Source organism: Tupaia chinensis, unplaced genomic scaffold (genome assembly GCF_000334495.1).
Source record: "Tupaia chinensis unplaced genomic scaffold, TupChi_1.0 Scaffold000561_1, whole genome shotgun sequence".
Lineage (NCBI taxonomy): Eukaryota > Metazoa > Chordata > Mammalia > Scandentia > Tupaiidae > Tupaia > Tupaia belangeri.
This window is the reverse complement of record NW_006160074.1, coordinates 3336596-3350857: the sequence shown is the minus strand read 5'-3', so window position 1 is coordinate 3350857 and position 14262 is coordinate 3336596. Positions and strand designations below refer to the sequence as shown.

The window sequence follows — 14262 nt, the reverse complement described above, 5'->3', positions numbered from 1 at the left end:
AGCCTACACTCAAAGTGAGGTTACTCGGAAGGGTGTGAGTACCAGGAGGGTCACTGGGGCCATCTTGGAGGCTGCCCCTGCCCCCCAGGGAGGGACCACAAACCAATTTGAACTAATTTCTTATCACCTTCTGTCCGAAAGACACAAAAAATCCAAGTTCACCGATCCTGGAATGGGGAACCTGACCTACAGCAACCCCTCCTACCGCACTTCTACTCAGGAAGTGAAAATCGAAGCAGTCCCGAAACCAGCCATGTACAATCAGCTGTGCTATAAGAAAGAGGTAAAAATGGACATTTCTATTGTGGGGGAGAGGTGGGAGGGATCGTTCTCCTTGTTCCCGCATAGATCAGCACAGGCTGCTGGTTAGTCCCACCTACCTCCCTGGAAGTCATAGTGAACAGAAGAACTGAATGTAACCCGAGTTTCCGGGGAGATCTAGGATCTCTGAGGGACTGGCTGAGGGACCCTGGTAAGAGCAGTTTAGAAAACAGGTGCTGGAACATTTAGATCTGAAAGCAGTGAGTGCGCACCTCTGCCAGGAGGTATTTTTCCGGGCTCATAAGTTCTTTCTCTCCCGGAATCATCATTCCCCTTCAATGAGGCTGTGCCCCTCATTGGGAACACCCCGAAACATAAGAGCTCCTGGATGCTCCCTTTTCTAACCTCTGACCCAAGCTGGTGGCACCTACGCCTGGGAGTGTGGCCTTTGATTGATTGACTGATTTTTTAATTCCTTCATTTTAACTTCACTTCAGCGGAAAATTGCTGAATGTTTAGGCAATGAAAAATAGTCCCATTTCTACAAGGGCTCTATAGCCTGGGATTTTCAGTCTTCCTAGTCTGATAGAACCCTTGTTTTTTCCTAAAATCCTGTAATTTTTCACCAGAAGCTATTCCTTACAAAGAAGCTATTTGTACATGGCTGGCTTTGTCTAGCACGGCCAAAACCTGCCCTCGCACCTGCAGAGCTCTCATGCACAGTGAACGTGTTTTACGTAACATTCCCGTGCTTTCTGCCTCTATGGATTCCCGTATTAAAAAAAGCTTCCACCACAGTCAAAACAGAATCTGCAATGGTAGAAATGGGAAACCCCTTCCCGAAGAATATCTTTGACATAAAGACTCCTGAAGATTCTTGGGTTCCTGGAATGTCTGTGGTCCAGAAAAAAACCACAGTAGGGGGTCACAGGTTGAAACGAAAACCATGTGACCCCTTTCTCTGATGTCTGCTTCTTCCTCAGCAGCTCTTTCATCCCTCTGATAGTCTTTCGCCCTTTCTCTTCTGATTTCCTCCCGATTCCAGGTACCTGTTGTGTGTGTACAGGGAGTGGTATCCCCCAAACTACTACTGCCATGTGCCCTCCCCTCCCTGACTTACCCAGTGTGTTTTCAGGATAAGACTCTGTGTGGACTGCGTCTTTTCTGACACTAATTTCACCTGGAGGGTATGCTGGGTGAATGGGTGCCTGTGCCCGTGCGTGTGCTGTGTGTTCTCCAGGGACACTCCTCACTTAACGACTGAGCTAGTTCCTATGGCTAGATCCTTAAGTGAATTGGCCAATAAGCGAGGAGCTTAAAGGCAGGTGTCTTATGTGTTGTGGTGCCATAGGGTATGTATTTTTCAATAGATATAATGTACACCACACTAGAATAATGTCATTCTATCCATACAAAAAAATGTACATTACAGGAACCAGCAGTTAGCATAATGGCTATGTTGCTGGACTCCCACGTAGTCAACCGCATTCGTGTCCCGGACCTGGTGGCTTAAAACTCACACCGGGTGCGTGTGCGTGCGTGCCCAAGATCCCGAGAGGAGAATGGAGGAGAAGGGATTGCGGCGTGCCCATCCCCCCTGGGGGGGGATTTCTCGCTTTCTGTCTCTGTCTCTCTCTGGCCAGCGCACGTGGCCTATAGTGAAAACCTCTCCAAAACAAACAACAACAAAAAAAGTACATTAAAGGGCCAGCAGGTGGTATGGAGGTTAAGGCATTGGATCCCACGTGGCCAACAGCACAGTTTGAGTTCTAGACCTGGTGGCTTGAAAAACACACCAGGCACATGTGCATGTATGCCCAAAATACTGAGAGGACAATGGAAAAAGGGAATGCAGGGGCCAGCAGGTGGCATGGTGGTGAGGGTGCTAGATTCCCACATGGCCAACCCCGGTTAGAGTCCCGGATCTGGCGGCTTGCTTTCTCACTTTCTCTCTCCGTCTTTCTCTCTCTCTCACACTTTGTCCCTTTCTGGTCAAATTAAAATAAATAAATAAATAGGGACTAGCAGTTAGAGTAATGGCTATGTCACTGGACTCCCATGTAGTTGACCGCGGTTTAAGTCCTGGACCCGGTGGTTTAAAACTCACACCGGGCACGTGTGCGTGCGTGCCCAAGATCCTGAGAGGAGAATGGAGAAGGGATTGAGGCGTGGCCATCCCCACGGGGGGTGATTTCTCACTTTCTGTCTCTCTTTTTCTCTTTCTTTCTGTCTGGTGAGCGCACGCACACTATAGCAAAAACCTCTCCAAATAAACAAATAAATAAATAAAGTTAAATAAATTATTTAAAAAAAAAAGAAGGGATTGCAGCGTGGCCATCCTCTCGGGGTGATTTCTCACTTTCCTTCTCTCCCGGTTTCTCTTAAGCAAGTCTATAGTGAACAAAAAAACATTTTTTTAAAATTGGGGCTGGCTGGTGGTGGCATGATGGTTAAGGTCGCTGGACTTTCACATGGCTGACCATGGTTTGAGTCCGGGCCTACTGTCTTGCTTTCTCACTTTTTCTCTCATGCTCTCTCTCTTTCTCTCTCTCTGTCCCTCTCTGATAAATTTAAATAAATAAATAAATAAGTTAAATACAATTATTATTTTTTAAAATTAAAAATAATGAACCATACCTTAGATAAGTGCCAGGAAGTGACAAGACACACTACAACACAATATAAATGGGGTGTAATTGGTTTTATTTATTCTGAATACCACTATGGGCACACAATAAAGTACAAACTCACAAAGGAAATATGTAGCCTTGCGTGATTGCGAATGCTTTTCGTGTAGTGAGGACTAGCCAATTGGTTGGAACGAGACAAAGACTGAGAAGGGGGTTGCCCTTGCTGGAGAACTGGTTGCAAGTCGGAGTGGTCGTTAAACAAGTGGGTCGTTAAGCGAGGACCTTCTGTATGTCTCTGCATGACTGAAAGAGTTGTCACTTCCAGAAGGCAGGGACTATATTTTATATTGTGTAAACACCAAAGCACTAATGCTGGGTCCTGGTTAATGTACAGGCTCAGAACATATCTGTGGAATCACATTATTATTAAAACAGAGCAGGACCCAGTAGGAACACTGTCGCAGGACAGAACCCAAGCTAGGGCCCATTTTCTTCTGGAGATGCTGCTTGTTATCCCCCAGAAACAGGGGTGACGCCACCTTTTGAAGAGTCCGCAGGGAACCAGCAGTTAGCATAATGGCTATGTCGTTGGACTCCCACATAGTCGACTGCGGTTCACGTCCCCGACCCGGTGGCTTAAAACTCACGTCGGGCACATGTGCGTTCGTGCCCAAGATCCCGAGAGGAGAATGGAGGAGAAGGGATTGCGGCGTGACCATCCCCCATGGGGGATGATTTCTCACTTTCTGTCTCTATGTCTCTCTCTGTCGGGTGAGCGCACGCGCCCTATAGCGAAAAAACCTCTCCAAAAAAAAGAAGGGGAAAAAAAAGAGTCCGCAGAGGGAGAAGCCTAAGCAGAACTCAAAGGCTGCTCTTGGAATGGCCCCAGGGCTCATGGGAGCAGAGCCAGAGTAACCTCTCCAAAACAGCCACAGGTTATGGGCCTACTACGTTGACATTTGAAGGTTATTTTATTTGTTTCATGAGGGAGAAAGGGAAGAAGAGGAGGGAGAGACAGAGAGAATCGAGCACTTCAGCGGGGTCTCCTCATACTCCAGTCCTCTCCCCAGCAGCATTCCCAGCAGCCAGGATCATGGACACCTGCGTCTCTCAGCATTTAAGGTTGACCAGAGATCGGGCCCGCTGTCTGCCATGTGGCTCCAGCATTGCTGAGCAGACCTACTGCTTATGCCATTTACAACCCCAATGAGAGGATTTTCTGGAGCATGCCTATCTTTTTTATAAAATTAATTCATTTTTTTAAGAGCCCTCCTAAGTTTTCACCTTCACAAAATTAGAAAAAAGAGCTCCTGGGGGCTGGTTGGTGGCTTGGTAGTGATACCACACTCCGCAAGGCTGACCCGCCTAGGAGGGTTGCAGGCTTGGATCCGGAGTCCACCTTGGACACAGTAGGCACACTTGCACCCATGATCTGGGGCCGGCTGAGGCCAGGAATGGGTTGTGGCTTGAAAACCCTATTGAGGATACCTGTCTCTCTCCCTCTTTCTTGCATGCTCATAGAAGAAAGAAAGAAACTTAAAACAAACAAACAAACAAAAAACAGAAAGAGATAACGTAATAGCATATAAAAAAAAAAAAAAAAAACAAACAAAGAAAAACAGAAAGAGATAACGTAATAGCATATGAAGTAGTTGAAATCCTGAACAAACGTACATATAATTGCTTTTGATTTTTTTATATCAGCATGCTATCCTATTAATAAACCATAATAACAGTGTAACAGTAGCTAGCCTGCTGTAGTGTGTCTTGTGTCAAGCGTCCTAGTAATTGTATTATTCCACGTCTCCCTTACTAAACCTGACAGCACTGGTTATGAGGTGGGGATAGTAGTATTCCTTCCACACTGCAGATAGAGACTGAGTTTCAGAGATGTGAACATTCGTCCAAAGTGACATAGCCAGTGAGTAGCTGATCCAGGATTTTTCCCTCTTCCCCAATGACCACAGTAATAATCCTCATGTAAGAGGTCTTCAAAAAATTCATGGAGGGCCAGCAGGTGGCGGGCTAGTTAAAGGGCTAGATCCCACACGGCCAATTCTTCGGTTTGAGACCCAGACCTGGTGGCTTGAAAAACATGCTGTGTGCATGCGTGTGTGTGCCAGCAATCCTGAGAGGGGAGTGGAGGAGATGGGACTGTGGTGTGGCCATCCTGCCAGGAGGTGATTTCTCACTTTCCCTCTGTCTCTGTCTGTTTCCAGCAAGCTCATGCACCCTGCGACAAAAACATATTAAGAAAAAATACTATTAAGAAAAAAGTATTCATGGATTTCAATTTTTTACACTGAAATACTCATATTTTAATTCCACTTTTTTGTATATTTCATCAATACCTTCATAGTTGCTCTGCTGTGAGGCCTCATATATCTGCCCCTCACCCCACTCATATGTGTGATTTTATGCCCTTCTCGCCCACGGTCAGGCCACCCACTTCCTTCTTCAGCTCACTGTGGGATCCTTCACAGAGAGCCCACTGACTGACCGTGTCTCCCTGCTCTCCACTTTCTTCAGCTCACTGTGGGATCCTTCACAGAGCTCCTTCACAGACTGACCGTGTCTCCCTGCTCTCCACCCTAGGGTGGGCCTGACCATAACTACACCAAGGAGAAGATCAAGATTGTGGAGGGGATCTGTCTCCTGTCTGGGGACGAAGCTGAGTGGGATGACCTCAAGCAACTGCGCAGCTCACGAGGGGGCCTTCTTCGGGATCATGTGTGCATGAAGACAGACACGGTCTCCATCCAGGCCAGCTCTGGCTCCCTCGATGACACGGAGACAGAGCAGCTGTTACAGGAAGAGCAATCTGAGTGTAGCAGCGTCCATACTGCAGCCACTCCAGAAAGACGGGGCTCTCTGCCTGACACGGGCTGGAAACACGAACGCAAGCTCTCCTCGGAGAGCCAGGTCTAAATGCCCACGTTCTCTCCTGTCTGCCTGTTCCTTCTTTATGGACTTATAGTCCGTGTGCTCGCTTATACAGCAGGCCCCCTTCCTGTGTGTTCCTCCTCCTCCTCCACTCACCCCATAACTGCTCCCGAGCCCTCCAAGGGAGCTCTTTTCCACCCCAGTCCACAACTACTTGGGCACAAAAAGTGATGGCACATCTCAAGAATTTTGACCTGGATTTTACCATGAACCTCACCTCTTGCACTCCGTGGGGCCCCCTGAAACTGGGCTCAGTACTGATTCCTTTTCAGTGCACAGCCCCTCCTCCCCTTCCCCGTACCCTTGGTGCCTGCCTGTCCACAGCACTGCGGCAGCTGATGACCCGAGACTGTACTCTCCCCACCACGCTGGCATGACTGCTGCTTGGAGAGAACTCGCCCATCAGGGGCTGGGGCAGGGGGTTGTGGGTAAAGAGAGGGATGAAGGATGGAGGCTGAGAGAAGAAGAGTTGGCCCAGCTGGTATGGGCATCTGGGAGACCTCCAGCCTTGTGTTGGCAATTTGAAAATGCTTCTGGGGGTGGTTGGGCTGGGTGTCCTGTCCATTGCTGGCAGTGGATGTTATTTTCACCCTAAAAGTCTCTACTTTTTGAATTGCAGACACAGCTGAGATGAGGGTATGGCTAAAGCTCTTCTTCCCCCTGCTAGATTGTCTAAAGCTATTCTTACCTTCACGTGACTGGAGGCCCCTATCACATGGCCATGGCTAGTAGGAACTTCCTCCTGGTGCCACCACTGGACAGTACTTTTCCTGAGTCTTTCATTCTGAATAACCAGATTATGAGCCAGTGGCTTGAGTGAAGGTTAGATCTTGGGGGCCGAGTCTCTACAATGTCCAAGGAGCTCTGCCTAGGCCAGACAGCATGCCGCCTGCACTGTGACAGACAACCATTCAGTCCTTCATGCTCTGGGACTCTAAGGGAAGAGGTCCTGAGACCATCTTTCAAAGAAGCACCAGAAGTTTTCACAAATGGTCAGGAAGAGCAGGAGGCTGAGAGACTTGGGGCACCTGAGGCCTACAGAGATCTCTGAGGTTCGACCTCCTGTGAGCTTTCTCAGGTGCTCAGGGATCTCAGTTGGTGGACAGAGAGCCTGCAGCCATGGGTGGTGAAGTCCCATTCCACCTCTCTTCTCAGATAAGGGACTCATTGCCACGCCAAGCTGCCATCACTTGGCTGTCACGCATTCCCACAGCATGTGTCTTGGGCTAATGTCAGGGGAGTTGAGGCTTTCTTCTGCTCTAAAACTTCTCCCTTGCTTGTCATGTTTCGTTTATGTTTCTGTTTTGGCCTAACTTGCTTTTTCTGACCTAGCCTGGTGGCACCAGCAATCTCCAAAGTCCTGTGGTGAGGAAGGCTGAGGGAAGATCAGACGGTGAGCAAGGGGTAGGAAGGTAGAACAAACCATGGAGGAAGCCCTCCCCACCCAGGGCAGCCCCAGATTTCTCCCCCCAGGAATTAGAAGCAGCAGGAGAGGGTGTCAGGGGCTGAGAATGGAGAGCTGCTTAGGGGAAGTTTCCTGATTTGCAACATCTCCCTTGGTTATTGGTATTGAAAAATCAGCTGCCCAACAGGTCGGTGACATGGTGAGATCCATGCTTTTCTGGTCAGTTGTAAGATTGCTAGAGACGGAGACCAAGCCCTTAGTCCTGTTCTCAGTAGCCAGCCTCAGGTCTGGCCTACGCATTGCAGCCAGGCCAGGCCAAGAAGGCTTTTCCAGTGCACGGGGTGGGGAAGCAAGGTGCCACTCCTGGGAGGGAAGAAGGACAATTCGCACTCGGTAAGGGAGTAAAAGAAGGAGCACTTTGGGTCCTTAGACTCACGGTTGGGGAGAGGGAGAGAGTAGAAAAGTGCATTTCTTTGCTTGGAAAGGGGGAAGGATCTTATGGCACTTGGGCTGTTCAGAATGTAGAAAGGACATATTTGAGGAAATATCTATTTGAGCACTGATTTACTCTGTAAAAAGCAAAATCTCTCTGTCCTAAACTAATGGAAGTGATTCTCCCGCGCTCGAGTGTAATGGTTTTAACGTCACTCACTGGAGAGATTGGACTTTCTGGAGTTATTTAACCACTATGTTCAGTATTTTAGGACTTTATGATAATTTAATATAAATTTAGCTTTTCTTAATCACCTTGCCTGGCTTGGAGTCATGACTAATCCTGCACCTGCCCTGTCTGGCAGACCCGTGCTATGGAACACCTGCTTGCAGAAATGAGGTCCAGTTCCTTTGGGCCTGTGGGGACAGTGACGAGCATTCAAAGGTGTGAGGTTCCTGCTGGGGTTAAGCTCATCTTGAGAAGACAGGTCAAGACCCCAGCTCACTGACTCACAAAGCCCTTTCCTCTAGACAAGGGATGACAGGTTTCATCTTGAGCGGTAATTCTGATTGGCTGGTCCGGACTGCCCAAGGTACTGCCCGGACTCCCCGGGAAAAGTGTGTTGATCACTAGTGATTTTTCCCTCGGCCTCATTGGAGGGAAGTGTCACGGCATGTATGCCATGTATCTTCTCCTTCGAGGTCTTTGAGGACTTCAGTGTCACAGAACTTGACTTTGCCTGGAAGTGCTGGTCGCTGGCAAGATGGTCTGACATACCAAGAAATGTGCTGAGTGAGGAGGGCTAATTCCAGCCTCAGCTCTGTCTGCTCTTGGTCAGCTTCCATCGTTACTCTGGGCATGGATCAAATGGTTACTAAGATCCCATTCATGTTTCAAAAGCTGCCCTCTCAAAGCTCATTTACTGCGTCTCAACACTGGAACCAGGACGTGGGGATCTGGATATAAGACCCTTCAGTCAGAATTGGGAATCGTGCTAGCCCCAATGCCAGACCCAGAACTGGATGTCGCGGCTCAATAAGTCAATTTTCTACACTGCAAATCTATAGAATGATGTCCCCTTTCATTCGTCTCCTGGCATGGGCCAGGCACTGCCCACACCTAAACAGTGGTCTAACGGAGCTTAAAGTTAGCGCCCACCACCCTCCGCCTAAAGAAAGAGGAAAGAAAGTGGGAGCGATGAAGGTAGAAGCCTCCTGCATTTCGTGACAGGAGATTCGAGTATAAACTACAGTACGTAGTTTTTCCAACTTTGGTGAGGGGTGGGTGTGCTAGGACACAGAGCAGTGGAGTAGCTCAAAGATAATCATCCTCCCCACCTTCACTATCCTCTTTTGGGAAACAACAACAACAACAACAGAAGTCATAACAGTAAAGAGCATCCAGGGGTGAAACAGGATTGAGAATTTCTAGTCTGGTTCTATGGATATAAACCTGTAACTGGGTCAGCTGGTGGCGTGGTGGTTAAGGTGGCTGGATCCCACATGCAAACCACACAGCTCGAGTCCCAAGCCCAGCAGCTCAAAAAACATGCCAGATGCCAATGCATGCATGCCCAAAATCCCAAGAGGAGAATGGAGGGGAGGAGAGGGATTTCCTTCTCTTTCTCTCTAGCAAGCACACATGCCCTACAGCAAACTATATATAAACTATATATATATATTCCTTTTCATGGCTAAGAAATCTGTAAGTATGTCTTCTTCATATGTGAATATGACTCAACTGACCCACTTTGTAGGATGTGTGTTTGGGGATGTGTTAAGCAGTCTTTGTTTTGAAACATTTTCTCACTTGCTGGAAAAGTCAGGACGCATTTTTGCATAGAGAAGTACATTATGACTTTCCTGACAAGCCCGTATTTTCTCTCCAGGTCATTCTCCTGCTAGCAGTTGGCAGGAGCTAGCAGAGTTCAGCATAGGGGACATTTATTTCCAGCCTAGGCTCCACTTCACAACTTCGGACTCCTTAACATGGTGTTAAAACAGACCCAGAGAGCCTAATTAAGGGTCTGCGTTTAAGCCCAAAACTAAGTTAACCTTGAGCTCCACGATCTGCCTGTTTCATTTTACAAGACAGGAAGAGCCAAGAACTCACGTACTCTGCCGCTCCCAGTGGCTTTTCACTTCAGCCCCCTAAAAGCCTGTTAAGGAGGTCCCTATCTCTTCTTTCTACCTCCTTCCTCTTTGGTGAGGCTGATAGATCTGTGGTTAAAGTTCTTGGACAGCATGCATTTGGGGGCCTGTGGGAAATGGGAAAATGGGCCATGAAAAAAGAAAATTAAAAAACGCTATACATTCTTTCATTCAACCAGTCCATATTTTTAAAAATTATTTACTTATTCATTCATTTATTCTTAATTTGACAGAGAGAGACACAGAGAGGGAGCAAGAGGGGAAGTGAGAAAGCAAGATACCAGGTCCAGGACTCAAATCATGGTCAGCCATGTGGGAGTATCCAGCACCTTAACCACCATGCCACCTGCTGGTCCCTCAACCAGTCCATATTAAAAGCATCCAAACTTTGAGATCCTGTAGGCCAATTAGGGCATTAAAACCCATAACCACTTGAGATCTGTCGTAAGTCACCACTGCTATATCCAGGAAATAAAGGGGCGACCTAGACTAGACATTTGTCATTGAAGCGTCTCCTTTTAGGCTGAAAGAATACGGATCTATATCCCATGGTAGGAGTGTTTCAACCAGATGCAGCCGGTGATTACGACAGACTGAGCGCTATCCCGACCATAGCAAGCTTTTACAAATGCTCAGCAGTTCTTCAGCAGCCACAGTGTTTGACATTTGTTTCCTGCTTCCGGTGCCAAGAATACAGCGCTGTTTTTTTTTTTTTTTGTTTTGTTTTTTTTTTTTTTAATGCTAGAGAGTCAAAGGGCAAGAGAAAAAGCATCTCCCAATGGGGCCTGGTCATACCTCAACCCCCTTCCTCCATTCCTCTATCTCTGTCAGGATCCTAGGCTTGCGTGCACACCTGTCCAGCATTTTTTTCAAGCTGCCATTGTCAGCCATGTAGATCTGGCTCCCTTAACCACCAGGCTATGGGGCTGGCCCCTACAGAGTTCACTTGGGTTTCTAATGTCCACAAGGGTTTGACTGCCCAAAGTACATACTTCTTATATAGAAAAACTTTTGAGAAGTTGGGGCCAGCAGGTGGTTTGGTTGTCAAGGGTGTTGAACTCCCCACATAACTGAATGCGGTTTGAATCCTGGACCTGGTGGCTTGCTTTCTTGTTTTCTCTTTCTCTCTTTCTCTGTCCCTCTCTGGTCAAATAAAAACAAATCAATAAAGTTAAATAAAATAATTCTTAAAAAAAAAAAAAGAACTATCAAGAAGCTCCTGGAATAAAGAAGGCACACATCACTATAAACAAAGAGATAAACGCTATTTGATGACAATCCAGAACTGCAAAAGATGACTCACCAAACATTTCTTGCACACCTACTGTAGGCAGGGTGTGGTATTAGGTTTCTACAAGGCCCTCTAGGATCCGCCTCTCCTCTCCTAGTATTTATTAGACCTCATCTCCTATTACCCTCGTACCCCCTGCTACTCTGCTCCAGCGACACTGGCCTCCCTGTTCCTCAAACCTGCCAGGCATGCTCCCAGCATCGGGCCTTTGTACAACCGTCCCTTCCGGCTGTCTCTCTCCCTGGATATACTTATGGTTAACTCCTTCACCTGCTTCAAGTCTCTGCTCAAATGTAATCTCAATGAGACTGACTCTGGCCACCCTTTTTAAAATGAGCCTTTCCAACTCCACTTCCTCCTCACATTTACTCTGTTCTATTCGTTTAACTCGTCCTATTGCACATATTTTCTACTAACGTACTATATAATTTATTTATGTGTTGACTGGCTCTTTCCTCACTATCATGTGAGTGCTACAAGGGAAGGGAATTTTGGGGTCTACTTTCTATTCACCGGTTATCCCACATGCCCAGAACAGTCCCTCTATATATCAAGTGCTCAATATGTGTTTGTTGAATGATTTAACAAATGAGTGGATTCAGATATCTAATGCCCACCTTCTAGTTGGGCTTCACTTAAACCATCCAAGACAAAAAAGGATTTTGCCACCACCTTCTAAAACTCTCCAGGACCTAGACTCACACATCCTTTATTGAGCAAATTTCAGGTTACCATCCCCATTTCCTTAAACGTAATCTTCAGTTCATTTCCAGTAATATTTTTTTCTTCCTTTTTTTTTCTTTTTTTTTTTTTTTGGAGAGGTTTTTGCTATAGGGCACGTGCATACGCCAGAAAGACACACACAGAGAGACAGAAAGCAAGAAATCACCCCTCAGGGAGGATGGCCATGCCTCCATCCCTTCTCCGTTCTCCTCTTGGGATCTTGGGCACACATGCACACGCGCCCGGTGTGAGTTTAAGTCACCAGGTCCGGGACTCGAATTGCAGTTGACTACATGGGAGTCCAGAGACGTATCCATTATGCCATCTGCAGGTCCCTATTTCCAGTGATATTTAAATAAAGTAAATATGCCAATGACCATTGCCGAAAGACTATTTCTATATATTCTTCATCTATTTCTTAAAGGTTACCATGAGTTTTATGCCTTGATTAATTCTTCTCTCCTCCTACATATAGATCTATCCTCATCTGCCATCTTTTCACTCTCCTCCTTCTTCCCTTTGGGGTCTCAGTAACTGTGTGGGAATGATCCCCAAATCTGTATTACTTGAGTCCTAACCTTGCCCCAGCTTCCAGTCTGTATTTTGTAGGTGTATCTAGATGATTCCATTTGAATGTCTCACCAGTCAACAGGTCTAGAACCAGACTTTTCACCTTCCCCTTGAGACCGGCTTCTCCTGACTTTCAGCTTCCATTTGGGCAATCACGGTCCTCCCAGTCACTAGGCTGAGGTCCTGGCGCTGGCTCTGATTCACCTCCCTAATGAGGCCCGCCCTTGCCTTTGCACCTATTCTAGTCGGTCGCCAAATCCTTCGCTCCATCTTGAATTTGTTTCCACCCTTTCCACTGCTATTACCTCATGACAAATTGCAAACTGGGCTTCCCATTCTAACCATTTCAGACAATCAAGCGAATTAATTTTCTTAATTGTTTTTATACCCTAACCTCTAACCCCTAAACCCTAAACCCTAAGCAAATTAATTTTCTTTTTTTTTTTTTAAGAGGTTTTTCACTATAGGGCGCATGTGTTCGCCAGACAGACAGAGACAGAGAGACAGAAAGCAAGAAATCATCCCCCAGGGGGGATGGCCACGCCGCAATCCCTTCTCCTCCATTCTCCTCTCGGGATCTTGGGCACGCATGCACACGCGTCTGGCGTGAGTTTTAAGCCACCGGTTCCAGGGTGTGAACTGCAGTCGACTACGTGGGAGTCCAGCGACATAGCCATTACACTAACTGCTGGTCCCAAGCAAATTAATTTTCTTAACGTACAATTCTGGCTTTGTCACTCTCTTGGTCAGAAGTCTTTAATAGCTCCCCATTACCTACTTAATAGTATGACTCTGGAATTGAAGACCCTCAAAGAGTTGTTTCTAACTTTTGCTGTCAATCATAAATCCTGTCCTAAAGTCAAACCTCAAAGTTTGATCCCGTAAATACAATACACTTGTCTCTGTGTCCTTGCTTGCTAATAGAAATTCTCCCTACTCCTTCTATGAAAGAGAATAAGTAACATGTCAATGGCAAAAACTCATTTCTCAGGCCAGCAGGTGACATGATAGTTAAGGTGCTGGACTTCCACATAGTTGACCATGGTTTGAGTCCTGGACCTGGTGACTTGCTTTCTCACTTTCTCTGGTCAAATTAAAATAATAATAAATTAAATAATTCTTTAAAAATAAAACCAAAAAACTCATTTCTCTCCCTACTGAATCTCGCTCTTGTTAAGTTTCGTATAATTTCAGGAATGACCTAACCATTTTCAGGCATGCACACAAACACACATATATTTATAACTATATATAATAAAATCATTCCAATATGCTTTTCTGTAGCTTGCCATTTTCAATTAATAATGAAATTTGTGCATTTTCTACTGCAGCCCACATAAATTTACCACATTCTTGTTAATCGTTGCATAGCATTCTATTGACTAGATATATTATAATTTAGGTCAAACATTCTCTGTTGATGGATATGTAATTTCCAGGGTTCTCCTCCATCTTTAGCTGCAGTAACGGTCTTGTACATTTTTCTTTGAATGCTTGCATATATCTATAGGATACATTTTTTAAATTTACTTTTTGAAAAGAATTATTTTATTTAACTTTATTTTCATTTGACCAGAGAGGGACAGAGTTGGGAGCGGGAGTGAGAAAGGAAGCCACCAGGTTCAAGATTCAAACCTCAGTGGGCCATGTGGGAGTCCAGTGTCCTTAACCGCCATGCCACCTGCCAGCCCCCATTTCTTTTATTTTTTGAAAAAGTTTTTAAAAAAAAATTTTTTTAGAGGTTTTTGCACTTGGGCACATGCAATCACCAGAGAGAGAGACAGAGACAATGAGAGGGAAAGTGAGAAATCATTCCCCCAAGGGGATGGCCATGCAGAAATCCCTTCTCTATTCTC

The 14262-nt window shown here is 46.2% G+C and overlaps 1 protein-coding gene across 1 annotated transcript in view; it reads left to right on the top strand.

Moving 5' to 3' along the window:
- Nucleotides 1-7977, top strand: part of LRP4 (LDL receptor related protein 4) — a 72102-nt gene extending 64125 nt beyond the window's left edge. The window contains exons 40-41 of the mRNA XM_027775436.1: nucleotides 142-283; nucleotides 5487-7977. Coding sequence (XP_027631237.1) covers nucleotides 142-283; nucleotides 5487-5819 — 475 coding nt within the window. The 3' untranslated portion in view covers nucleotides 5820-7977. The remainder of the gene's footprint in view (nucleotides 1-141; nucleotides 284-5486) is intronic.
- The last annotated feature ends 6285 nt before the right edge of the window (nucleotides 7978-14262 follow it).